This window comes from Carassius gibelio, chromosome B1 (genome assembly GCF_023724105.1).
Source record: "Carassius gibelio isolate Cgi1373 ecotype wild population from Czech Republic chromosome B1, carGib1.2-hapl.c, whole genome shotgun sequence".
Taxonomy (NCBI): Eukaryota; Metazoa; Chordata; class Actinopteri; order Cypriniformes; family Cyprinidae; genus Carassius; species Carassius gibelio.
The window spans coordinates 7,747,270-7,775,195 of NC_068396.1; the positions used below are offsets into that span (position 1 = coordinate 7,747,270).

The 27,926-nt window shown below is 37.9% G+C and overlaps 2 protein-coding genes across 6 annotated transcripts; one reads left to right on the forward strand and one right to left on the reverse strand.

Moving 5' to 3' along the window:
* Positions 1-9,520, reverse strand: LOC127949604 (ubinuclein-1). 4 transcript variants are annotated; one of them, XM_052547038.1, is made up of 17 exons: positions 9,287-9,520; positions 8,718-8,819; positions 8,416-8,514; positions 8,209-8,337; positions 7,998-8,086; positions 7,454-7,877; positions 7,300-7,370; positions 7,079-7,208; positions 6,179-6,297; positions 5,950-6,063; positions 5,615-5,758; positions 5,136-5,186; positions 4,932-4,971; positions 4,355-4,810; positions 2,700-2,937; positions 2,317-2,415; positions 1-809 (listed from the first exon to the last, which is right to left on the reverse strand). In XM_052547038.1, the coding sequence occupies exons 1-17, from the start codon at positions 9,518-9,520 to the stop codon at positions 757-759; spliced, it is 2,592 nt and encodes an 863-aa protein (XP_052402998.1). In that variant the 3' UTR covers positions 1-756. The 4 variants fall into 4 exon arrangements, with proteins under 4 accessions (XP_052402998.1, XP_052402997.1, XP_052403000.1 ...); XM_052547037.1 differs by having other exon boundaries at positions 2,661-2,937; XM_052547040.1 differs by lacking the exon at positions 2,317-2,415.
* A 9,206-nt stretch (positions 9,521-18,726) lies between these two features.
* On the forward strand, positions 18,727-23,530 carry LOC127949605 (homeobox protein unc-4 homolog). Of its 2 annotated transcripts, none has more exons than XM_052547042.1 (3): positions 18,727-19,770; positions 20,419-20,609; positions 22,239-23,530. In XM_052547042.1, exons 1-3 carry the CDS (start codon positions 19,509-19,511, stop codon positions 23,205-23,207), a joined length of 1,422 nt encoding a protein of 473 aa, XP_052403002.1. In that variant the 5' UTR covers positions 18,727-19,508; the 3' UTR covers positions 23,208-23,530. The 2 variants fall into 2 exon arrangements, with proteins under 2 accessions (XP_052403002.1, XP_052403003.1); XM_052547043.1 differs by having other exon boundaries at positions 18,731-19,770; positions 20,434-20,609.
* The last annotated feature ends 4,396 nt before the right edge of the window (positions 23,531-27,926 follow it).

The window sequence follows — 27,926 nt, forward strand, 5'->3', positions numbered from 1 at the left end:
TATTTTAGGAAACTTTATTTCCACATTATACCTTCAAATATTTAAATAATTCATTTTTCAATGTGTTCAAAAACAAAAGCGAGTGCATGTTCTCTACAGATATTGCAGCATTTCTCAATAACTCGGCCACTATACTTAAACAGCCCTGAGATCATTACACTGGCATCATTTCCATCACCCAGTCCAACTCCAAAACAAGAAAAAGTGCAGTCTCTAGCTTTGACTATTACAACAGATTCTGAGCTCCTTTATATTTTCATTGCAAACATGTATTTGAAAATTACATTGTAGTTGAACACTGAATTGAATATCATTCGTTTCATTTCATAAATAAATCAGGATTGTGGATCTTCACTGGTAGATCACCTCTGAGAGAGAGAGAGAGAAGGTATATGGATACAGAAGAATTTACAGAAGAAGTATCCGCCTTAGAAGTTGAAAGTCATGGTGAATATCACTGCACTGAGGTCACATGGCTGGTCATAGCATTCAAATTATAATCAATACTGTGAAAAACAAAAAACTTGGATTATAGTCCTCACGTCCATTCTCAATAAGTGCATTTTTTTCTCTCCAAACAAACATTTTGAAAGAGATTTGATTCTAAAATATACAAAACAAAATGTCTCCTAATCTCCTTTTTAAATTAGAATGCAAATCCATGTTCAGTTATATCAGCTCCGTCTTCATAATCTTACGAAAAGTAGCAAATTTTGCTTTAGGTAACAGCCATCATTCATTTCATTCTAATGGCCATTAATGTAGTTTTCTCCGAGCGTTTAGACCATCTGTTTGGATCTGGCTTCCATCTGTCAGAAAACAAAATGTTATTTTATCTCTCAAAATAACACTAATGTGATTGTTCAATGTAATGCTCGCCTAATTTAAGCAAATCAACCTGAAACGACACACATGACCCATTTTACTTTTATAATTTCACAATTCCTTCATAACATTTCATAATTTAAAATATGGCAGTGATTAAATTAATTCAATAAATGTATTGATATTGAAAATTAATAAGCTATGGTAAAACCAGGAACATGCATTACATTTACAAGTTATTCAAATGTGCAAACGTATTACAAGTAATTGGAGTCCATTTGGATTTCATGTTGATTTTAAAACAAAACTAGAACAATGACATCATACAGTCTACGTTATTTTGTCAAAAAAATTAATAAATAAATAAATAAATAAATGAATGGATTATTATATAACCAAACTGTGTAACTTTGTATGTCAACTATAACATTAAAAAATGTAATTTATTATTAACAACAGTGCTGTCCACCAATACTGGCACCCTTGGTAAATATGAGCAAAGGCGGCTGTGAAAATAAATCTGCATTGTTTATCCTTTTGATCTTTCATTCAAAAATAAAAAAATAAATAATAAAAAAATAAAAAAAATCACAAAATCCGAACCTATCATTGAAGTAAAACAATTGATCATCTGGACCATAAAGCACCAACATGGAGCTGGGAATCTGAAGGATCTGGAGAGAGATGCTCCAAACTCTTCAGGCATTATAGGAAAAAACTAACAGGTAAACAACTATGGTTTTTGGAAACACACCCCAGAGTGGTTATCTTTGGGAAAATAGAGTCCCAATAATTGTGGCCAACAAGCATTGGAGAAAAACATTTATTTCATCATGAGATTTTCTACCCATTTTCAATTGTTTTACTTCAATGAAAGTTTAGAATTTTTTGAATGAAAGATCAGAAAGATCAACAATGCATATTTATTTGCACAGCCACTCATTTTTACCAAGGCTGCCGATATTAGTGGAGGACACTGTATATGAAACTAGAGATGATCAGCTAAACTAAAACTCAGACTCATGCATTACTTGTGACACTTCAAATAATGTTAAAAAGATAAACTCAAAACAATCAGCTAAAGATAAAAAAAGAAGATATAAACAAGCAAGCAAACACCAAATCAAGAGCTGCACAATATTGGAAAGATTTATATAGAAAAAATAAATAAATTGAGATATATATATATATATATATATATATATATATATATATATATATATATATATATATATATATATATATATATAATTTTTCTTGGGGAAAACTTGAAAAATGTATTAAGATTGTTATAAATAAAAATTTTAAATGAGAACTGTTGTAATAATAATTATTATTTTAATAATACTGTAAAAAATACTATTTATAAAAAAAATATTTTTGTCTAGTTTTTATTTCAATATTTCGCAGCCCTAATTAAGATGAACATGAGCAATGTGAGGGTGTTTCAACTCTATCTCTATGGGCTTTCCCAAAGGTGTGTAAAGTTACCTAAACCAAAGAGCCATGGTGTTAAAGAATGAAGAGGAGCAGGAGAAGAAACAGGGACAGACAGAAGATGAAGCGTGCTAGAGCACAGCATGGAGTTACCTGAAACAGGAAAGAGAGGAGGAGGAAGAAGAAAACACCAGGATGACAAATGTAACATTACAGCGATGGAGCAAAGTGCATTAAACATCACACAAAGATTATGAATTTATTAAGCCTCTATATGTAGTTAAAGGTGAAGTGTGTAGTTTTGAAATGCTAGAATAGTTATGGAATCAATAGTTATGTGCAGTAATTGAAGCATAAATAACACACTCTACCTTTAAACAAACAGAGATGATGCTTACCAAGTTCTATGGTTCTTTTCAGGATTAATATCTGCTCACCGTGTGCGAGACCATGCTGGAAAGTTCCCGTTGCTTGGCCAGGAAAAACAGCTCCATTGCAGGCCTGAGGCTGTCCAGGGAGTTTGGTGCCAGAGCTGAGCCCAGGGAACGGGAGAGCATGCAGGGGGGCAAAGCTCGGTAAAACACCCGGCTGTACTGTGGTGGGGTATGAGGATGGAAGGAGCGATAGAGAAGGAGTGGGAAGCGCTGGGTTCCCACAGGAGATCTCACCAGCTGCCTGAAACACAAGGAAAGAAGAATATACGTTTTATTCAGTCCAACTATAAACAAAAGCTTTTAAAACAAATCCCTTGCCTCTTAGGCTCCAAAATAAATGACTAAAACAGACTTAACTGAACAAAACTGACAGTAAACATTTCAAATTTGTTACATAAGATTTTCAATAAAATGTTTTGTTCTTTTGAACTTTCTATTCATGATATATATAATGAAATAACAAAAAATAAATATTAAACAGTAACTATTCGAGCTCGCTGATTGGTTTAAGAATAAACCGTCAATTTATCTTAGATATTTTTGCTGCATATGTTACAGAACAACAAATTCAAACATGCATAAATGGCTGTTAACTTGTTTCCTCCTGACTGCTCGCTCCGGTGACTGGTTTTCATGTTTTGCTGAGCAGTGCCAGCCAGAGTTATTTTCTGTTCATTGCCAGTTCATTCAATAAAGACAGTTAACAATCTAGCTTCTGAGTACTAAATTATTAACCCGACAATAGCAGGGTCAGTTCATTTTTTTGCAGTGGGCCGCACAAACATACAGTATGTGTTTGGTTGTGTGGGCCGCGAACTGAAAAAGGTTGTGAACCACTGTCATAGGGAATCTATGGGCTATCTATGGTTCAAGAGGAAAATGAGAAACAAGAGCCCAAACAATGCAGATGAGCTGAAGACCACTGTCAAAGAAACCTGGGCTTCCAGACCACCTCAGCAGTGCCACAAACTGATCACCTCCATGCCACGCTGAATTGAGTCAGTAATTCAAGGAAAAATGATCCCCTACCAAATATTAAGTACATGTACAGTCAATTAACATACTTTCCAGAAGACAAATAATTCACTAAATGTTTTTTATTGGTTTTATGAACCATTTTAATTTGTTGAAATTATGAATTGGTGGGTTTTTGTTAAATGTGAGCCACAATTAATCATAATTTTAATTAATCAATAATTTTAATAATCACAATTAAAAGAACCAAAAGACTTAAACTAATTCAGTCTGTGTGCACTGAATTTAACACACGAGTTTCACAATTTGAGTTGAATTACTGAAATAAATGAAACTTTCCTCGACATTCTAATTTATTGAGAAGCAACTTTAGATTTCCGAAGAATTGTGACAACGAAGACTGGAGTAATGATGCAGAAAATTACACTTTAAAATACAGAAGATACAGAAGATAGTTTTTGTAATATACACACACATACATATACACATATATATATATATATATACATATATATATATACATATATATATATATATACATATATATATACATATATATATATATATATATATATATAGTGTGTGTGAACACTAGATGTAGATCATCATACAGATTATATGATCTACATCTAGGAAGCAACCAATGTGTGTCTTTTTTGTATTTTTTTTTTTAAATGACTTACTGCTGCCATAGAAACTGGTGCGTCACCCACTGAGGTGGTAGTGAGCAGCCTGGCCACTCCCTGCACCACGGATGGACAGTCACCCTCAGCACCATCTGGCGGTGCCACCAGCGTCAGTTTAGGAGTCGCCCTCTCTCCAGTCTGGAGCCGCTTTGAATCTGAATCCATAACAGACCTGGTCCACATCATCTGGACCGACCCAGCTCCCTCTGCGATCACTGGACTTCTCTGAGTGCTGGTCTGATGGTTCTCAGTTTTATCACCTTCCTTATGGTTCTGATTAGATGGATGGGTGGAGAAGGTGGCAGATGTTTGTGTGTTTGATGGCGTTTTGGCAGTGGTGCTCAGCGTGGCTTCAGGTTGAACGCTCACAGGTACACTCAGGCGTTTGCGTTTCAGTGCTGGTGGGCCCTGAATTTCTGAGTTATTCTTACTGTCCTCAACGGCAGCACTGACCTGTGCATTCAACATTTGAAAAAGCAAGGTTTAGGACCAGACTTCCACCTATATTTTCCTAAAGAATGCGACATGCAACAGTGTACTCTACGGCTGGGGTTTGCAGTTTTTCCTGATGTACCTTTTTTAGTTTTGTTGTACCTAATGGCTTCTTTCTTGCCCTGTAAAATCAAGAAAAAGGGTAATTTATAAACAAGAACTTTGGTTAAGTTTACACGTTCATTTGTCTTTTCTGATAACAGAAAAAATAATGACTAATTTTCTTCAGAAGAGTTGGATATATACAGTATCTGGGAACTGTGTAGCAGTGTAGAATCATACTTACACAACACCTGTGATGTGGCCATGTGCTTTTCGGGTTTCTATAAGCAGAATCCTATTAAGGACAGGACAGAAATTAATCAAATGATTAATAACGATTAACTCCAAGCAAGATTTCATAATGCCTGAACACTGATGGTTGATTTTTTTTATTTTTATTATTTTTTAAAATGCAGATTCTAATGCTTTAAATTGATCAAAAGTGACAGTAATAGACAAATGTTGTTCATTTGAACCTTCTATTCACAGAATTCTGAAAAAAAGACAGTTTTTAACATTCATTATAATAAGAATTTTTGAGCAGCAAATCAGCATATGAGAATGAATGAAGGATCATGTGACACTGGAGTAATGATGATAAAAACAGACAAGTTTGTTGTGAATTACTCGTCACTTGTAAATGTAAATTAACAACTTTAACTTGGCTCTAGAGATTTCACTCATGTCCAAAATTTCAGAATATTAATAATTTACTTTGTATACCTGGATTGCATCCATCCTTTAGGCCAAAGTGGTTTAACATCAGCCTCTAGGAACACTTTCAGATATTCTTCCAAACTAGAGCATGTGGGCGACTCCGAATCATAAATAATCATCTTCAAATTGACAATCTCAAAGAGTAACTCCCTGTAAAAGTCCATTCAGTGATAATTGTTTATACTGATGACCAGTGCGTACACAATTAATTAATAATATTTAATCTTATTACAAGTTCTGGTATTCATTAAATTCAAAGACTATGTAATGAGAATGTACAGCATTTACTAGTAGCATTCAAGAGAGCTTTAATATTCACGCGCGCACACACAAGACCCGACCTGATCTCTTCATTCCATCTGAACCTCTTGCGAGGCCCAAACACTCGTTTTCCACCCCTCTCCTCTTCTTCTTCATCAGAGCCATCAATCCCCCTCTCTTTCTCAGCTTCGAGTCTTAAAACACAAAAAGAACATACAAATTAAACCGAAGTTGCATTCTAATAGAAAACTTCAAACCAATTAAAGAGTCAGTAAAATAGAGTTGTGCATATTAACAGTGATTGATTACTTGGCAGCTCTGGCTTGAGAGTGAGCTTGGCAGTGATTCTGGAAACGGGTGATCTGTTCTGGCATGGACCTGGCAACTGCATTCTCCAGCTTCTTCAGCAGCTCCTGCAGCTGTTCATCCTGATAACACACACGACCAGCACATTACACGTACAGAGACATTTAACTGGAGTTCAGTTACACACACATTTAAATGTTTAGGGTTGGTAAATACAAAAAACACTGAAAGTAGTCTCTTATTAGGGAAGTCGTGGCCTAGTGGTTAGAGAGTTTTACTTCTAACCCTAGGGTTGTAGGTTTGAGTCTCGGGCCAGCAATACCACAACTTAGGTGCCCTTGAGCAAGGCGCTGAAACCCCAACTGCTCCCCGGGCGCCGCAGCATAAATGGCTGCCCACTGCTCCGTGTGTGTGTGTGTGTGTTCACTGCTGTGTGTGTGCACTTTGGATAGGTTAAATGTAGAGAATGGATTCTGAGTATGGGTCACCATACTTGGCTGTATGTCATGTCACTTTCACTTTATTCTCACCAAGGCTATATTTATTTAATCAAAAATAAAGAAAGACAGTACTATAGTGAAATAACATTACAATTTGAAATGACTTAACAGTTTTGTCTGGATTATTTGATGAATAGAAAGTACAAGAGAAAAACATTTATATTAAAATAGAGATCTCTTGTATTTTTTTTTTTACTTTTGTACCGTGACTTCACATTTCAATTCAGTGCATCCTTGCTAACTAAAAGTATTAATTTCAAAAAGTTATAGACCTCAAACCTTCAAACAATATATTTCAAAATCCTTTAAAAATCTATTATAAAATTGTATCTAATTTTGATCGATTATGATCAAAGTCATGTCACTATGCTGAAGGCTCATGCAGTTTTGTAAGTTCACAGACCTGCTGTAGACTGTGGAGTTTTTTGACTCTTTTAACCAGAGTGCCTTTGCTGCAGGACAGCTGTGATGCCAAGTATGAGAAGATTCTGGAGCGTGCTTTCCCACTAAGCTGTTTAGAGTTCACCTCCACACTGAACATACAAAGAGAAAGAATCAATATATTAGATGCAAAGTATGCTTGCAAAATGTTACCCGTTATATAATTAATGTAATGCAACTTACTCTAGTAGAACACTGTTGAGTTCTGAAGACAAAATCTCCAGCTTGTTTTGTCCTTCAATTTTCTTAACAGCCTAAACAACAACATAAGTAATGCATATAAGAATAAGTAGCATATTCCAGCAAACTACTCTAAAGTTGTAAGAGCAAATAATACCTGGGAAAACTCCTTAATGCGTTGCTCTAATGTAGGTGGCAGACCATCGGGAAGTAATGTAGTAGGTTTCTCAGGGACGGACGCTACCAGAACCTCACCATTATCTTCCAGGCTTGGAGAGCAGATGTTCTGCGGCTCCCCTAAGAGTCTATCAAAGTCAAAGTCTTGCTCTGCTGCTTTGACCGCCTGAAGGAGGTCATCTGCACTGGCAGAACCAATGAGTGTGAGAAGAGGGTCAGCTGATATGGACGGTTCTTGAACCTCAGCTTGCACGGTGTCATTGAGAGCATGCAAATCTCTCTCTCTATTATTAAACAACTGCAGCTGCTGAAGCTTTTCCTTGTGGAACTTCTTCAGCATCTTATCGATACTTAGTGGCTTCTTATTTTTCTTCTTCTTTGCAGATGATTTTTCTGGTGGGGTGCTGAGAAGGATAAAGAACAATGAGGGCATTTAAGAAACAAATCAATGAAAACCATTATTAAAGGATGTTGTGAAAAATTAAGAGTAGTAAACATTGTAATCTGTAATCAGCAGCAAAAACCTTTTTCTGGCTTCGTCCCTAGTAAGCATGTCTTCCTCTTTCTTTTTCTTCCCAATCTTCTTGTCTTTTCCTTGCTTAAGCTTTCGCTTCTGAGAAAGGAATCGGAGCAAATAAGATTTAATAATGTATGGTGTCTTAATCTTTTGCATACAGCTGAAAATAACTGTACACAACAAATTAGCATTGCAATTTTTGCAAACAGAGGACACACCTTAGGTTTAAAACCGCTGTCCTCAAAATCATTCTCGTTCTCAGAGGCTGGCCGGAACTGCAGAGTTCCAGAGTTGATGTAGAAGCCTCCGTATCTGGTGGTGAGACAAGCTGGGACAAGCTCATCATACTGCGACATGCAGGAAAAAAGACGACTTGAGTAAAACATTCCTAATTTGATGCAGGCTATCATCTGGCCTGAACTTACAGCCTCAGAGTTGTCAATGAATGAATCCGATTCATCGTAACCAAAGCCTATATCCACCAGATCCTGTAACCTGTCTTTTTTTCTTTTGCCACCTCCACCCTAAACAAGAAAAGGGTGGATGTTAATGAATAGCTTTAAATATGCACACACAAAACATTAAATTTGACATATAAGCTTAATCCTGTTGAATCACCATATGCATCAGCAAGTGTGGTGACCTTTGAACTTTACTTTTTTTTCCACAATCCACAGAACTAACATGATGAAGCTAGAAATATAATCTTGGCACAATTCATACTCACGTATTTTGCGTCAAACTTTTTTGCAAGCGCCTCCAGTTCTTCTCTCTCCTTGTCCTCCACCAACTCCTCTAATGTCTGTGGTTTCTTTTTCTCAGTGGTTTCCTTAAAATGAGAAACAACTGATTTATCTACATCTACCAGAACTGGTTTTATCCTCAAGGACTCGTAGGCACATTGATGAAAAACTAAAGAAAAAAGAAATTAAACTGAATACTGGTAAAATACAAATATCGGCTGCTGAATTGACAGTTAGATAATGATTTATAGGCCTACATATACAATTTTTTACTTAATTCTAAATTTAAATACACAAGGTAGATGCTTACTTTGTCAACACTGCTTCTTCTGGATCAAAAGCAATTTTCCAAGTATGTATTTAACTTTTGACTATTTCCCCACAAAGTTCAAGTGTTCTGATTGAAAGTTGTTAAATACAAACTCAGAGCATTTATATTTTGCAGTACTTTTGTTCTTGCATACTTGTAAACAGTTTTGAAATGTTGTCTTAAAATCATGATTAACACAACAAGTGAAATTCAGAAAATAAATCAGTGCCAATGCTTGTTTACTTTTGAGCTGATCAAATCCAGGTAGCTAAACTCCGGGCAGCGTTGTTCATCCGACTCGAAGAGTTTTAATTCCACTCTTGTCACAGGATGCGGAGGTGGGGGCGATCCAGCTGCAGGCGTCGGTGCAGGTAAACCCTGTTTGACAGGCTGGTCACCAGCATTGGGGATCGTGGGAAGAGGAAAGCATGCATTGCTTGAGAGAGCGGTGAGATGAATTCTTCTTGGAGCGGCCATTGCTCAGACCGACAGCAACACTCCACGATTCTTCCCGAACAGGTGCGCGTTTGGTTGATTGATTATGAACCTGTGAAGCCAATTGAACTAAGTGTTACTTTCCGTCCTTAAAAGGTAGGCTACGTGACCGCACGCAGCGTTTATCTCATGCTCCTGGAGTCCTGCACTAAATTTGCACGTTTCAGCTGACAAAAACTTTTCATGTCTGGAGTAACGACAAGGGGAAGTAAATAAATAACGTTTTGTGATGTTATTTTTGTAGAGTAGGTTTAATAATTAGGAATAAGTTGTTTTGAAAACGAAACTTGAGCAAACTTACCTTGGTTTTTTAAAATGATTTAAAAGCATAGTGTAAATACAAAAATAATCCACCACTTACGCTACATTTGTCGGCCTTTTTTATATCGTGCCAACGTCAACTACCAAAAATGTGCTAACTGCCAAAAATGTAACATAGGCCTACGTTAATTGTTTTAAACTGAAGAAAACCACTTTATTAATGGGAATTAACCATGGTTTTATTGTAGTCAAAGCGTAGTAAACATGGTTTTTGTCCTAAAGATTAATTTTTTTATAACCATAATTTTACTACAAATAAAGTTACCATGGTTAAACTAGTGTAGCAAAACCATGGTTAATTTGTGGTTACCACGGTTTAACTAATAACAATGGGTTTTTTTTTTTGGTTTAACTTGTAGTAAATATAATAGCTATATTATATAATACCAGATTAAAAGTGATAGTGATGGTTTTTTTTTTAAACGTCGCGTGACGCCATGACGCATCTGCGGCGTAGTGGAAATATTTGTTTTATCGTAGCCTATTATGTACGATAAAAACCTTAGCGTAAAATATTTACGACTTAATACGTTTTAGAGCGTAGTTATGCTTGCTGCGGCGCTAACGGGTAGCTATATATCCGTGTGCTTTACAAAATGTCTTCTGGAACCGGTTTGGGAAACTACTGATAGACACTGCATCTGTAGAAAAAGCTATAAATAAAACATACCACGGGTGTTTATCCATGTCATGTAATGGTGAATCGTTGATATGCTGTCTTGTATGGCATATTCTGACGAAGTGTCCAACATCCAGTCTCTCCGAAAGCGTTCGTTTCATTCTATCTCCGCGGCCCTCGGTGAATCGCGCAGCCGTTCTCACGCCGATAGTCGAATACTCTCCATAAAGCATTCGCTTGAGTGATCATGGCAATGGAAAAATCTCGTTTTCAGATGCAAAGCGCAAATAGGAGACTGTTGGTATCTCCAATATGGATTAGTCGATGGATCACACTGGCGATCACAAGCCTATTTGTTCGATGTAGTATTGACGATCAGTTATATTAGTAGCGATACATTTTTACAAAAAAAAATTCATCACTGATATGGACACCCACAACTATTTCCAAAATCACCGTTCACTGCTCTCATTGGATGGACCACTGCATAGTCAGTCTAGTCGTCATCATCCTGCGCCTGAATTTTTCATTGGGAAAGGAACATTATTGTACTTTTAAGTTAATAATGTTGTCTCACGTTTTTACTGTTAAACTGATGTATACTAACAGGTGAGGTTGGAGAACAATAGCCTACTAATAGACTGTTACTGCCGAGTTTATGAAATCCTCCTTTTTCTCATTTGCCATATCTCCATTATAAATCTCGTAACCAACATGGCATCGTGAACTGTTCTTAACCTAACATTAGGATAATTGTACGCAACTTGGATTAAAATAATAACCACAGTGCTATCGTTCAAAAGCAACACAGTGGCGCTGTCCATGGTACTGAAAGGACACCGTCTATGTAGGCCACTGAAGTTAAGATATCCACCACCAAATACTTACAGATAAGACTGCTAAATCCATGCACTGCAAGTTAAACTGTATTTGTATGTAGTGTTTGACGTGGTTTGGTCTATGCTGTTTCACTCAAACAGAGGAAGCTGTCTCTCTGTCTTTAAATATTCACATTTTACGATTTGAAGAATCATACATTTAATAATCATTACATAAGAATTAAGTTATTAAATACGAATCTTCATAAATATCTGTATCATGTAAAAAAGGTTCAGTTTAGACTGATTTTGGTCCAGTCCAAATTAGAAAAAAAAATGACTTCTGAGTTGACATTGATATTAAAAAAACGCTTTTAGTTTCAAGGCTCTACTGTTTGGTTGTGAAGGTGACCAGAAGATGGCAGCAGATTTCTTAAAACCGAATGGAATTGGTTTGCTCAACTTCTAATTTGGGGTGTGGGTGTCAGAACACATACAGAAAAGTTTGTGAAAATGAGTCACATTAATTAATAACTTTTTGCATTTCATGTCTTGATCATTACCAGATAAAATGTAGTACTTTTAAATTGTTGTAATTGTTATTTTTTAGGCTAATTCAAATGCAGTGACTTTTAAAGAGAAACTGACACATTGACAGGTTCTAAATTCCAAATAATAGAGATAATCTGGATTTGAGGTCATGTTTTGCAAAAGATAGCATATAACAGAAATGTGTGGAGACACTTCCTGCATCTTAAAAAGGATTTCTGTGGAAGTTTTTTGCTTAATATAGTGCAGTAGTTCTTAATTGTGGTCCAGCACTGCATATGTTGCACATCTTTTTGTTGAGGAAAGAAACTTTTGTTTTGGTTGCACACCTGATTCATCATAATCACCACCAACCAGTGTCTGTCTCTCTTATACTATGATAATGAATTATAGACAAGATCGGTTTAAATCATGAAGCCATTTCACACAGATTAAACAAACACTGGTAATAAAGGCAGGCCATTTGATCGACTTTAAAACATTCGGTTTTTCGGTCTGCTTTTCGTTTCCCCCAGTGGAGATTTCTAAGCCTTCTCTTTAGCTACATTAAGATTCACCTCATCTTCTTCTCCACGGGCGCTCACCGTGGAACGAGCCTCTTATGAATCGAATTTGACAGTCACAAAGGCGTCATAATTGCAGTCTGTCTCATTCCATTCCATGTTAACATATCACAAACTTATTCAAACGTAATTCGGGACGCATATGCTTTCGCTATCTCTCTCTCTCTCTAGCAATTATAAATGAATTTCACGGTGTAGGCTTTTAATGCTAATAAGATCCCCCCTCCCCGCTGGCTTGCGAAGGCACGGGCCAGTCTCTTTGACAAACAGGGCGCGAAAACCCGTGTTGTGCGAGAGAGACATGTATGGCCTCAGAGAGAGAGAGAGAGAGAGAGAGAGAGAGAGAGAGAGAGAGAGAGGGAGAGAGCTGACACAGGATCAGATTGCATCTCTTTTGTTTAACCAGACTCCTGTTTCAATGAGCTAATGGAGCGGAAGAGTTTGGCGCCCCGCGGCATGAGAAGGCCGACAGAAGCGCAGAATTAAAAAAGGTGTCAATAAATGTGTGAAAGACAATGAGCTAAAACACACACGCTTTATAGGGAGGACAAAGAAGGACAGATGGAAAGTGAGGAGGGGGTTCCGACCAGTGACAGGACCCCTCAGCGTTTCATCAGAGCGCAGAGAGAGTTACAATATTGTCCCGGGATGATTTAAGGCGCTCTGGGACTCAGGTCCCCAAAGTGAATAATTTAGTCCTTTTATTAACTTGAGCAAACATGAGCTGTTTTTAATTAACCAGTTAGATCGGAGCACTACGGCCAAATGCATTCACCAGTGGGTGGTTCGAGAAAAAGCTTAACGTAAAACAAGTTTGACTTTCGGAATTTACTTCAACCAGTTTTGGTCAGGATACTTACTCCCACAGTTGTTAATTGGATTCTTATGACACGTTTTAGCAGGATAAACGTGTGCAGTATTATCATATGGTATCATTGCTGTAAAGTCTATCAACGATATCATCATAATTTACTGAATAGGCCGATCTAAAGTTTAGGGAGGATGACTCGGATCACCACTAGGATGCGCTGTGACTACCATTGAGAGTCCTCTGCAAGTAGCCTAATTAAGCAAAAATGCATGCATGTATTTAACTGATAGGCTCATCTAATTATTCTGTCGCACAATTTACACCTTTAATTTGCTTACCGAGAACCATCTTTTGGGACTGAGTAAACATCGTTGGAGAACAAATTATTGAAAAAGAAAGGTTTTGGTATTGTTAAAACATTTATATAAAGTTTACTAAACTTTGCTTTTGCATTATCCTTCATTTAACCCAGCGAGGCTGAGCGATATTTGGTACACAAAAAAATAATATTTTTCGGTAAATAAGTTTAATAAAAGAAATATTTTTAGTCTTTAGGGCTTTCTTCTTCAAAATTTCACTTTAATGTGTAACCTGCCGTTTCTTTGTGATTATTTGTGAAATGTACTGGCAATTTTCCCCACTGTATTATAAAGTTTGGACATAATAAACCTTTAAAAAGATTTACACATTTTGGGTGCCTCTACACAGACACACCAAGTTTAGGTCTGAAAACCTCTAATGAGCTGACGCTATGATGATTATATAAAAAAGGTGTCTTAAATATGAAGAACCCCCAATGTTCACTTCTGGAGTAGGCTACTCATGGATTAGAACTAAGACTGTTTTGTTCTACAGTGTTTTGGAGGAGGCCAAGACAAAAAGCACTTCTGGAAGACAAGAGGTGGGCAAAGAAGGTAATTCATTAAGCAGCAGAGTTAACCTGCCTCGCCTTAATTAAAACATCTTCGCTAGTTTACACTGTGGGTACTGGGGCGTCTCTGGGGTTTTGGGTTTCCTGCGCGCAGCAGATGGCCGCGCCGGCCGAAAATAATAGTTGACGCTCCTCCTCCCATGCTTCATTGTACCAGACCCGAACAACCGTGAGCCCGCGAGCCACCGGGGGATTAGAACGGCGTGGATAACAAAGAGATATTAACTATTCAGGGCCCTCACGAAAGACCGCGGTCAGTGCACATCAAGACCCTGATTGATATCTAGGCGATGACATGAGTCACGTGACGTGAGATTTGTTTATTTAGAGAGCACGAGAGATGGGTGATCCCGAGGAATAGTCTACCTCTTTATGTCTCCCAGCAGTTCTTGTAACATCAATAAGCCTTACTGAGTCAAGCCAAGTCACCTTTTTTTATAGCGCTTTTAACAATACAGACTGTGTCAAAGCAGCTTTGTATCAAAATAGGAAAATACTGTGTAAGTGCAAAAGGACAATAGTAAACATTCAATTCTCGGTTAAAGGCAGTTCATCATTGAATTCAGTGATGTCATCGTCCAGCTCAGTTCAGTTTAAATAGTGTGCTCAACCAAGTCGACGATATCGCTGGAAATGAAGTGTCCAGAAGTTTAATCAAGCCAGAGGCGACAGCTGCAAGGAACCAAAACTACATCGGTGACAGAATGGAGAAAAAAACCTTAGGAGAAAACAGGCTCAGTCGGGGGGCCAGTTCTCCTCCGGCCAGACGAATCAGCAAAGACAGATCAAAAAATTGTAACGGGGAAGTTTATCATTTAACCCTTTAACCCTTTTTATTATTTGTTATTTAGGCTATTGATTCTTTAAAAATGAGTTTTTGTAACCAACTTAGACATTATGTTGTCATGTTAGAAAGCACTCCTTTATAACCTCTTTTATAAAAACTACTTATAGCCTATAGCATATATGTATATATATATAAAATTTTTAAAATGATTAGGTTGTTATTAAATCATTTTACATTTCTTGATTCTTTGTAATAAAACGTTTTTGAAAATGTATGAAACCAACTTGGACACAAGATACAGTTCTAAGAACTGGCACGTGTTTTAAAATCTGTTGTTTTATCATTTGTATGTGTGTGTATACGTGTGTGTGTAGTTGTTTATGCTACATTGTGGGGACCAAATGTCCCCACAAAGATAGTAAACCTTAAACGTTTCGATATAAATAAGGGGGAAAGTGACTAAAAATAGTAAATTATGTTTATCTAACAATTCAAACAGGTTTTCTGTAAGGGGTAGGTTTAGGGTTGGGTTAGGGGATAGAAAATATCGTTTGGTCAGTATAAAAGTAATAAAAGTCTATGGAAAGTCCCCACAATTCACAGAAACAAACGTGTGAGTGTGTCTTTTTTGTCGTCTTGGACGTCCTTATTTTGTCACTGCCCTTGCGTTTTGACACCCTGGCACTCTCTAGTACGTTAAGCTAACCTTTATAAAATAACAAGACGCTAGGTGGCGATAAAGGAATGATTTCTTTTTCCACATGACAGCTGAAGTTTTTGACAGCTGTAATACTTGTGTGCTTGATCACCAAATGAAGTCCTGTTACAGGTCTTTTCTGCTAATTTTCCTCACTTTTCATGGACATGGATGATCAGTATGCTTTTAGCACAAACGCGAGCGCATGGGCACAAAGACACACAGGAGCGCGCACTCCCGCGTGCAAGTGATACATTAATGTGTCCTTCAGTTTCAAAGTGATGAACGGGGGAAATAGTGGACTGTAAAAATATGTAAATTACCCTCACAAAGGCTCCGAAAAATTGGCGTCATCGCCATTGCTCAAATGATATCATTACTATGTTTTGAAAATGTTAATCTGTTCAGTGGATTTCCCTGGGGAGGCAAGTAAATTAGTTCTATTTCCGTGCATACCAGCGCGAGGCAACGGGAAGCGACAAGCACCTTCGATTCGCTGATTACAATTAGACAATCCCTGCTCGGGGTCTGTCAAGCATTGATAATTTTTGGCATATTAAGCACGTTTTAGCAAAAGGTGATAAGTCAGTTTTAATTGAAATGAAATTATTACTCTAATAGAAGTTTGAGTTATTGTTATTAAAAGCATTTCATTTTGCCCTACCTCATAAATGCAGATCAAGGTAAGATTTCTGAAGGACATTGTAGGTTAAGGCTGAGTAAAGTAATTTGAAGTGGAACTACGTTTTTTCTCTTTCTCTCTCTCTCTCTCTCTCTCTCTTTCAATCAGGAATGCAGTAAATTAAAACTCGGAATCAATCGCTTTTACTTTCTGCTTTCTCGGCAGTCAGACCAACAATTGCAGATAATTAGTGCGCGGGAAAGTTTTAATTGCATGATTATCTGAGCGGGATTAGAAGGAAATTTGCCTGGTGGGATAGCCTAGTTTCCCACTAAAACACCAAACTCTGTGCTTGAGTGAAACACAAACACAGAAAGGAAAATCATTTTACACTTTAATTGGTTCCGTTTGTGGATCAAATGACTAAATTAATTTACGTTTCACACTCTTAATTATCTGTGCATCGACTAATGTGCAGTTCAGTTTTGATAGCTACAAATTAATTCACATTAAGTTAATTTAGTAATTAAGACCTTCAAAAGAAGTATATTGATTTTAATTAAAATGTTTTATTCGAGCCTAATGGTTAGCTATGATTATCGTTTAAAAGTACCTTGTTTCAAGCTTCAGGGTGCTGAGAGTTTATGAACTGCCAAAACCTTTTCATCTTTCTGGCTGAACTTTGTATTGAATTTAACAGGCTACATATAACCATATAAACACGTTGGACCCGTTTAACTTATTTAAATTGTTTTTATTCATAAGTGTAAAAATGAAAGTATTATGAAGTCTTCCTAATGCAGTATATGCAGAATTGATAGATCATATTAACATGCGAATAAAATCTTCAGGCAAAACATTCAAAGTGCTTTGCATTTCATTTTGACACGTGTTGATTCTATATCCAGATTTGTTTAATATAATATCGCCTAAGATATAGGCCTATAGATAGCGAAAATGTGATAAATTTGGAAACGCACTGAACCCTGGCCCTGGCGTGGCTTGCGTACGTATTATTAACAAGTTAATTAAAGCCTGCACATCTGACACACTCACTGTCGGATTAAAAACAACGGGCGCCTTGCAACGCTTCGCAGGGGCCGCATGTCAAGGGTTGTCTACCCAGGAGCCGCGTGCGTCTAGCGGATACCGCTTGCTCAGAACTTGAGGGGTTCCCTTTCAAGAAGCAGTTTTCTAAAAGCAAACGACAAGAAGCCAATTATTGAACTTGTATGTCTGGGGACGGGCAGAATGAAACGATTTCCATAATTCCTGTATGCGAAGTGATGAAATGTTTGGGATAAAGAGTGGAGAAGAGAGATACAAACCAAGTAACATCAAACGCGCGCTCACGCAGGCAATGTGTGCTTTGAAAACGTCTAGCGCTTGTAGAGAGGCCTTTTTTTTCTTTTCTTTTTCTTTTTTTCTTTTTTGGAAAGTGCTGGTTTGAAATGAACACATTGAAATGCAGAGAGGCAGCCAGCCAACAGACTGCGAGGTCAAGTGACGAACGGATTATATGCTTCTCCTTAATAATATTAATTAAACAATTTGCATGCTAATAAGGTAACAATTATCGTGCCTCTCTGTTGAAAGATTTAGGTTATTACTACACGCCATCCGGGTGCTGCTGAGGGTCAGCGCAAGCGAGCGAGTGGTGAGAAATTTCAACTCAAATTAACATTCTGGCAGCTGGAGAAATTGGATAAATAAAGTGGAATTAATTCTCGGTAATGGAGGAGGAGAGCAGGGAGAGAGAAAGACCCATGTACTTACTTTATACATGAACAGGATTGATTACCATCCTGTATTCAGTACCATCTCTCTCCTCTCTTTCTCTCTCTCGCTCACACACCACACACTTTCCCAATTTTAAATAAAAATGACATGAGCTGGACATCGTTTACATTTAACATGTATAGAGGCAGGGGGATCTTCATTCTACATAAAAACTTAAATGTTTACAATCATTACAAAATCACAGTCTGATGAAAGAAGATATATTTCTTTTAGTTTACATTTTATTCTGTAGGAACACCGTATACACTCTAACATGTGTGCGCAATCATTCACACATTACTTCTTATGAAATTTTGTCCTTTACATTTGAAAAAAGTCGATGTTTTAGCCATTCTTTTAAATGTTAATAATTTTATTTTATTGATTAATATGACCCTTTCACACACCACAGCGCCCTCTTTTAGATACAAATGATCAATGGAATAGAAGCATAGGCTAATTGATTGTTTGCACGAAATTGCTTAAACATTTAAGTGATGTCAGTTTTTGTTTGGTTTGTTTTTGACTCAGGGGCCCAATAATCTAAAAGCCCTATACTGAAATAGCCTATAAAAACACGTTTGAAAACACGTTTGTTTTCATATAGCTTCCCCCTCACAGATATTCTATCAGAGTCGCTTTTGTTTCGACCTTATTTTTTCATAACACCTGCCAAGATCATGGCCACAGTAATCAGAACTGTGGAAATGAGTTGAAACGATGCGAAGCGCGCTGGAGTGTAGATATTAGAAAGGCTGAGGTGCTTGTAGTTTTAAATTCATCTTGACAGCTCGCAACAGGGTGGGTGGTGATGCATGCATGCTTCGTCCGTTCTAGGATCACTCTATTCAGGGCACGATGCCTCCGCGTAATATGAGAACATCATTTTACGCATTCGCCAGACATTCCTTGAAAAGTAGCTGACACGGGGTACATGACGTTTTTGGTTGTTAGTATGTGTTATTCTGCTTTTATTAAACTAATGTGACGTTTAGAGCAGAACAATTAGCTATTGGAACAGAATCAGTGTGTTTTTATGTAGCGGCTGTTTAGAATGTAGTCGGGGAATCAATCAATTTGCCGGTTTCGCCTCCTCCCTCTCGCCTAGTTGTGATGTCTCATGTCGTGTTGTGACAGCGCTGGTATTGTTTATTGAGGTGGATGTCAGGTATAATTAGCAATCGATATGGAAAACGTTTGTGTCGTGGCTCTGACGTCACCGAAGATTAACGTTCCTTATTGGTCGCGAATTCCCTAGCGCGAGAGCTAGTTATTTGGACAAGAGGAGAGTTGATGTTGACAAAGTAGGAGAGAGCGAAAACCTCGCGCGCCTGCCTCGGTCTCCTTATTCCTAAATCGGGAGCGCAAAGCATGTCAACTCCGTCCGTCTCTTCACGGCTGCTGCATGCGCTCTGAGAGAAGAGTTGGAGCTCGTTTTGGCCAGACAAACGCTTCCCTGATTCCGGAGATGCAATGATGGATAGCCGGATCCTCGAGCATCCTCATGCCCAGTTTGGAGGCTCTTTGGGAGGCATGGTTGGAATGGGTTTCCCCTATCACATCAGTCACCATCATGTTTTCGATATCTCCGGACACCAGCTACAGTCGGCGGCCGCTGTACCTTTTTCTATAGACGGATTACTTAACGGATCATGCTCGGCGTCTGTTGCCAACTCCAACCCACTGCTGGGATCTGGTTGTGGTGTAAACGGGGATAGCCAGTATAAACTCAGCGGTAAGTGAATGGTTATCCATGAAGAATATAGCAGGCTGTACAGTTTGTCAATAGTTTTAGCAAAACATATAGACTACACGAGGCCTCTCGTCAAAAAACATGAAATGCTTTTTTCCCTAGCCAACATTGCACACTTTATAAATAGCTTTGTTTCACTTTTATGAGTTCAATTAAACTGAAAAGTAAGACGATTTTACTTGGACAGATAATACACCGATAGTAATGAAATGTCAAATTCTTCTTATGATAACCACTGATTATCGTGTGTTCAAGTCCGTTTGATTTATGTTTAAATTCTATTAGCATTTCTGGTCTTTGTAAATATCAGGATTATTAAATAGCTACTTCATAAATACTTTGATATAAAATGCGACATTAAACAATAATACCATTGTATTTTAAGAATCATATTACTAGCATTTAAAAGGATATTGTGACCTATATTTTTAAAAGTAGGCTACAGGCACTATCAGGCACTGCACTTGTGTGACATGTTATTGTAGAATTGTATTTGACAATAATTTGGTTGTTGTTAAATTGTAATATTTTAAATAATTAATGTCAACAAAATTGTAATTATACAGTTCCAAGTAGAACTGCTGGAGTGCATATGTGCATGTTCATGTTTGCATGCGCGTGTTCTGACAGACTCTGTGGTCCTAGATGCTGGAGACCTCGACAAGGAAAGCCCTGGCTGTAAACGGAGGCGAACGCGTACAAATTTTACGGGCTGGCAGCTGGAGGAACTAGAAAAAGCATTCAACGAAAGCCATTATCCGGACGTGTTCATGCGCGAGGCTCTCGCGCTACGTCTAGACCTTGTTGAGTCACGTGTTCAGGTAAATGATGGTTTGTTATTGTCATAACAAAATCTTTCATTGACCTTTATTATAATGGCCTATTTACTATTAATCAGACAAAATATTACATATAGCCACGCTTTATGTATCATATACATAATTTTTTTGTGTGTTACCTTTTTTTATGTAATATTTGAAATGCTAAAATTTTAAATAGGCCTAGTTATTTCTTCCAAATGCAGGAGAACAGGGTAGACATTTTAAAATAATGGTAAAGTCTACATGATAAATGTTCAACCAATAATTCATCTGCTAAAAGCATTAATCGATCATATAATAGAGTGATTTGCATAACATTTATATTCATGCTGACTGATCACTAGCTGAGCAGTAAATGCATGTTAATTCTAAAGCAGATTATTATAAACAATTTAATAATTTCATTCTGCTAAAATGCTGACTGATTTTTAAAAATGATAGCCTACTAATATCACGTTTGATTGCCTAAATATAATAAAACACCCTTATAAATCTTTTAGTTAATACAATTACTTGTGATCAGTTTAACCAATTCTTACTAAACATAAATAGGCCAGTGGGTTGTAAATTATACTGTGTATACTGTGTTGAACGTGCAGCCTTTGTCTGCATTTTCTCTTTTTGTAGAAACTCGACGCTGGATGAGAAGCAGTCTTTTTAGGGAGTTAAAAGCTTAGCTTTCTATTATTCTTATTTCTTAAGGAAGATTAGCCTGCGTTATCGTTAGGCTTGTGTGCTCACAGATTTTAACGACATTAACATTTTATGTGTGTATACACAGCTATTGTCATGTATAGCCTCGATGTCTCTATGTTAGTATGCGTCTTAGCCTGCTGGTGGATGCTAACTCTCGTGTTATCAGCGCTGAACAGACGGCAGTCGCCATGTGAGGGGCCTGGGTGTGAGGTGCGAGCCTGCTGCTCTGCCTCTTCTGGGCCAAATCTGTCCTAGCGCTTATACGCGCCTAAATGAACTTTAGGGGAACAGGCCCAAATTAGCCACGCAAGAACCAGGCTTAATTGAAAGACTGAGAGTGAGCCATTACATTGAATCAATTGACAATTAAGACAAGCGCATCTGTGGCTGTGGGCTTTATGAAATATGCTTCGAGGAAAACAGTTTCCCTGTCCAAGTTGTGGCATATTATTGGAGAGCCTTGGATGTATATCAAATAGAAACACAAGACGAGCATCTTGTCAGAGACTTTTCTTTTTTATGAGAAATCGGCTAGTGCTGTTGTTATTGTTATTGCTGTTGTTGTTATTTAATTGAATACATGCATACAATTAAATATAAAGAAACAATTCTTTCATTTGTGATGTGTAAATGATAATACTTTGATAAAGAATCGAAGTACTTGTAGATTTCAGATTTCAGCATTTATTCAAACATTTATTTTAATTTGTCATTATAATTTTGCCAATCAATGTTCTTTAGCCTACATGAGTTTGATATATGCCTTGTATATATCAAATATACAATATATCAATATATGTAATTCTGCTTAATTTGTTGTTATTATAATGGGCTAATAATTACATGTAACGTGTAACAAGGACACCTTAAAATACAGTGTAACCCTACCTGCTTAAGAAACTGAGTAAAGAATTCACAACCTTTTCTGTTTAGGTGTGGTTTCAAAACCGGCGAGCTAAATGGCGCAAAAAGGAGAACACGAAGAAAGGGCCCGGTCGACCGGCTCACAACTCTCACCCCACGACCTGCAGCGGCGAACCAATGGACCCAGAAGAGATCGCACGACGGGAGTTGGAGCGCTTGGAAAAGAAGAAGCGAAAACAGGAACGCAAGCTGCTGAAATCTCAGAACAAGCTCTTAGCAGGTGAGCTCTTCCACACACCCGGATCTGACAGCGACAGTGGAGTATCGCAGAGCACCGATGGCGAGTCCACTCCACACACCGGGCCTCAGCCTAGCGCGCACCGACAGCAAACAGAACATATGTGTGACCAACATCCACGCCACCAAAGAGCCGGTACAGTCAACGACACAGCGGAGCCCATGGACTCCACGCGGAACTCTGCACTGTGCGCCTCGAACGGCATCACACGCGCCTCCACGCTTCAGAAACTCAACCCATTTAGTGTGGAGAGTTTACTAGCCGACTCAAGTCCAAGGAGAAAAACTACCCTGGATGTCTCTCAGTTACCGCCGCAGCGACCACTGGTCGGAAAAGGCCATTTCCTTCTGTATCCCATTACCCAGCCGCTGGGTTTCATTGTGCCACAGACAGCGATGAAACCGAGTCAGGATTCAGGAAATTCGGGCCAATACTGTTCCACGACAGACACCTCAAACCAGAAAAATATCATTCACTTGTGCAAAGACACAGGTGCCACAAACGACGAGCTGCAAAGAGAAAGCAAGAACTCTTCCATGCAAACTTCAAACACAAGCTCAGAGAAATGTTATGCAGAATCGAATTCGCCGCAAAAGGAGTTTGAAAACGACTCAGAGTCCACAGTCACAAGCTCTAGCCAGAAAGAAAGCATCTCTCCTAACCTGTCTGAATATTCAGACACGAAACCCCGCAGGTCTGCTGACACAAATACAGATGGAGAGGATGTTGACATGGACTGAAATGTAAATAGGCCAGAAGCGGTGGCGCCAAGTGACTTGTCACAATCCCAAAGCTGATAACCATACGTTTTTGTATACAAGACTGTTTGAATTTCATTTTTTATACTTTTCAAAAACGGATATTCTTGATTCAGGTGAACTGTCGGCTTAAAATATCTGTTCCAATAATCTGCGAACTTGAAGGAAACAAGTCAGCTGTGAGCAGCAGACAAGAACAACACATCCTCAAACATTGTATAAATGATAAAGTATCGAAAATATTTATATATGTAACATTTTGATAAGTAATAATAAGAATAAGAATAAAATATTGTGAAAGAAAAGACCTTGTATTGCTACCTCAGTGCTTACAGTTAGCATGTCTACTTTGTTTATCGCTTTGAGAAGCTGCTGTACAGCAGGCTCGTGTTTATTGCTTTAACAAATTCATTCATTCAAAACCTCCAGTTAAAATGAGGTCTCACGCCGCGGGCGGTAGGACCCGGTCAGCTCCTGTGGAGTTTTGATATGAAAGTAATTATTTTCCCGGTGGCGGCTGGGAGGATACGTTTTTTTTTTCTGTTAGCCTGAAGGGTTATTATACATTACCGATTCCTGCGATATGAAATCACATAAACTTCCAACAATAATAGAATTAGCATGAAAGGCTGGCGAGTCAGATTGAAATGGGGAAATAATAGCCCAGGCAGCTGCGAGCGTACGTGTGAGGATGTGTGTGTGTGCGTGCGTGTGTGTGTGTTTGTGCACATGAGGCAAGCCTGGGTGATTCGCTGGGTGGAATTTTCATGAGGCGCACGGGCCTGTCAGGGCACGCGTAGGCGGCGATATTAAGATAGATGTTCGATGATATCCCTCATTGTTCTGTCGCGTACATTGATGTTCCTGCCTTATCGGCCTATTGATCATTTGTCGCTCTATAAAAGAGCAGCCCCTCTCTCTCTCTCTCGTTCTCACACACACAACTCTCTCTCTCTCTCCACACACATGCATTACACCAATTTAGTCTAATAATGTTACCCACAGGGTCAAAAACTCATGGCACACTGAAGCATTTGCGCTGGAAAATATTAGCATCAGTGAATTAATAAATATACGATGATCGAAATGAAAGGTAGATGTCTCAGTAAAGACGCACCCAGCATGGTTCTGCAATGGATTTTTTCCTTGCTTATACTTCTTAAAGCAGAACCTTTAATTATCACGTTTCCAAAAAGATTTACTCCGTACAAGTGTGCAATATTATACAAGTGTAAAACCGCCACCCCTTCGGTCATCTTCATTGAGCCCCTGCATTTGCAAATAAATGAAAAGTAAACGGAGGGACTCGAGCTTTACCCTATGAATGGCATCTTCCAGCCTTAATAACATTTACATAATTTCTTATTTCGGGTTACTGCTATTTGCACTGCATGAGACCTAGCTTATAGGAAAAATAATGAGAGAAGCGAACATCTCTGGGGGGATGCGCTACTTCAGCGAAGAGAAACATAAATGTTTTAGTGTAGGAAGAAATGAGCCTATAGCCTATTTACAGTGGCATATTTTCTATATGAGCTGATCCTGAAGGTCCGACAATCCGTCATTACAATGCATGAATCCAGTAAGCACTAGGCACACTTTATTAAGACAAACAATGAATTGATTTAGACTAAATGAATTGATGATACCACGGGCTCTCTTCAGGTCTGGTCCGGACCCCAGTGTTGTAATCTAGTATTGTGGACATTTTGAACTCGGGAGTAAAAAGTTTTCACTTTGAGCCCTGAGACTCATTATATACCGAGAAGGGAGGAGTGTAAATTGTTTTTACGCTATTATCTGTCCGTAAGACGCAATTTCTCTTGCTAATTACGAAGGTGTTGCTTCTCATCGACAGCCGGCTGCTGATTTTCAATTTAACTGATCATCATACATTCATTTCTCCGCATGATAAATCTACAAGGCCGCCATGCCCTGGGTACTGAGTGGAGAGGGGGTGGAGGGGAGCGTGTGGCTGTCAGGGCGAGTTAATGGGGGAAGTGTATGCGCCAATGAGTGCGGATCAGGCAGCTAATTTACCACCTCCCGTAGCCTTCTATCTGCGTATCTCATTTCCTCTTTTCTCCCGGGAGGGATTGCCACCCTAGAGCCACCTGCACAGACAACGGACAACGGGGTTGTCTTTTTAAAATACACCCATTAAAACCTTAACGTGGATGAAGGCCCACAACATTGTGTTCTGAAACTAGGATATCATATCAAGTTTCATTAATGCTGTTGAGTTTCTCATTTAATTGCATGTCACAATTTTAATTACAAGCAAAACATTTGCACAGTGAATTATCAATGTCAGTTCTCGCTCTTGCTTTCTTTGGGCAGACTGTGGCCTTTAAACTGCAAAGGCGGAGAGTATAAGATGAATGCAAGGCAGCATAGGTAGTTGACACATAACATATCCATGTTATGATTTTTTTGTGAATATTTATGTTAATGTTTAAGAAAATATGTATATGAAGTGTAGCCTATTAGTTTTCCATCGGCCTTCAAGAGTTAATTATATTTTTCCAATGTCACCGTTTTTTTTAGGTCTTTAAGTGTCCTACTAATATTCCACAAATTCTCAAACTCTCAAAATTAATGTCAATTATATCTACCATTAAAATGTGAATTAATGCAGACTGTTTAATTATGCAGAAGATATTGTGCAGAAATAAAGTTATGAAAACTAATATTTTAAATATTAAATCATGAAACTAGAAACGAAGACAACATGCAATGATAGAAGTATGAAAATACAAATGTTACATAATTATAATAAAAGACATCTACAAACAACGAATTACGCATCCCAGTTACAAAAAAAGCCAAGCTACAACAGAGTTTCCTTTATAGGACTCAAAGCTGGCATATGTTGCATCACATTTACACTGAATTTGGAGCAAACACAAAACCTGCTCAGCTCACCTTTACTTTTGGTATCTCCTGAAATAAATGTGGTATGAAAATATATAATTATGTAAATACTGTTACTACTTACTGATCTACCGTTTGCACTTTTAATGCGTCTGAAAAGTTCTTAATGTAACAGGGGGTTGCCTGTTTACTGTACTTTGTAAGACTCACAACAATTTGTTTTGGGATCCTTTGAGTGGGGGTGGGCCTGTGATGGTACACCGCTTGAGGGAGTAGCGCACAATTTCCTCGGTCGTGTCTTTAGGCCTCGGTAATTTGGTAGATAAATCAAGCACGTTTTGGTCTCAGGTTTAGACGTTCAAGCTCGGTGATTGATTCGGGACCCGCGGTACTACAGGGTCACTGACAGGCTGGATAAATCAGACCAGTTCAGCGGTCGACTAATGAGACCAGATTATTTTTCAACAGCCTGAAACGAGCGTGAAAAATAAGATCTACCTCATCCCGAGGTGTCAAATCGATTCAACATCACTGTGCAAATACACACATTTGCGCACGGATGGGTCCTCATTGTTTAATTGGACCTAAAGCACAGGTAGGCTATCATATTAAATTGTCACAATTAATCTACAAGCATGGCGCTCAATGCGCAACAAAAGAATGTTTCACTTAATATTCTGAGGTAGCCCAAAGGCCTAGGCTTTGAACATGCCCTTCATAGATGGTTGACTAATGTGAATTAACATTAAGAGTAGCTAAGAGAGGTGCGTTAGAGAAGCTAATGTTTGTCTGTTCAATATAAAATTATTGAGATTATCCTTCTGAACTGCTTCATGCATCTGCCAAGTTTAAAAAAAAAATATAGGCTATATATAGGATTTACATTAAGCCGCCCACTCCATATTACACATTAAAAATAATAATAATAATAATGGTATTCTCTTATATATATATATATATATATATATATATATATATATATATATATATATATATATATATATATATATATATATATATATATATATATATATATACACATACACCGAGCTACAATATATGTATTGTAACCAAAAGAAGTATCCTTGTTTAACTTTGCGAACAGAAATCGCGTTCCTCTGAAGTGGTAACCGTAGCAACAGTACGCACTTCCAGTATCGAACGTTACATAGACACACGTTACATTTTCACACGCCTAAAACCCTGATAGTGAGAAGAAAAGAGTGACAAGACAGTAGTAGCCTCCACTGTGAGCGAGACGAACCTGAAGTGCAAGTCGATTTAAATAATTCATTATAGAAACAGAATAGACATTTCTTCAAAACAGAATGATCCAAATTCCAATTTAAAGGTATGATATTCCCATAGGCTAGAGTTTTATTGACTATTTAATATTTCCACATTATCTTAGTTTATTTATTCGATAAATTCCAGGCAAGAAATACATTTTGTGTCGAACATCAGGCAAATGGAAAAGGCAAAACTGTTAAATCGTAAACAATTGAATTAAGGCATCGAATGTGATGCGTTGCAAGCACTATTGCAGGTTTGCATTAATTGAAATGTTCGGCTGGTATGGTCGGATTTTGTTTCAAATCAATTCCATGGGTGTTTCGTTGCGATAAAAGATGATAAAATCTAGGTCCTACGCAAGACTCTTTTGCACTTCAACAACGCCCTACCAGTTTTCTTCTCCTCATGAATTAATCTCATTTAATAACTGTAATCAAACCAGTTTATATAAAATGTAAAATGTTTAAGTCGTTATTTAGACTATAGAGCTACTTCTTTAAATGGACCCTCCTGCTTTTTGAGTGGGGCATGTTG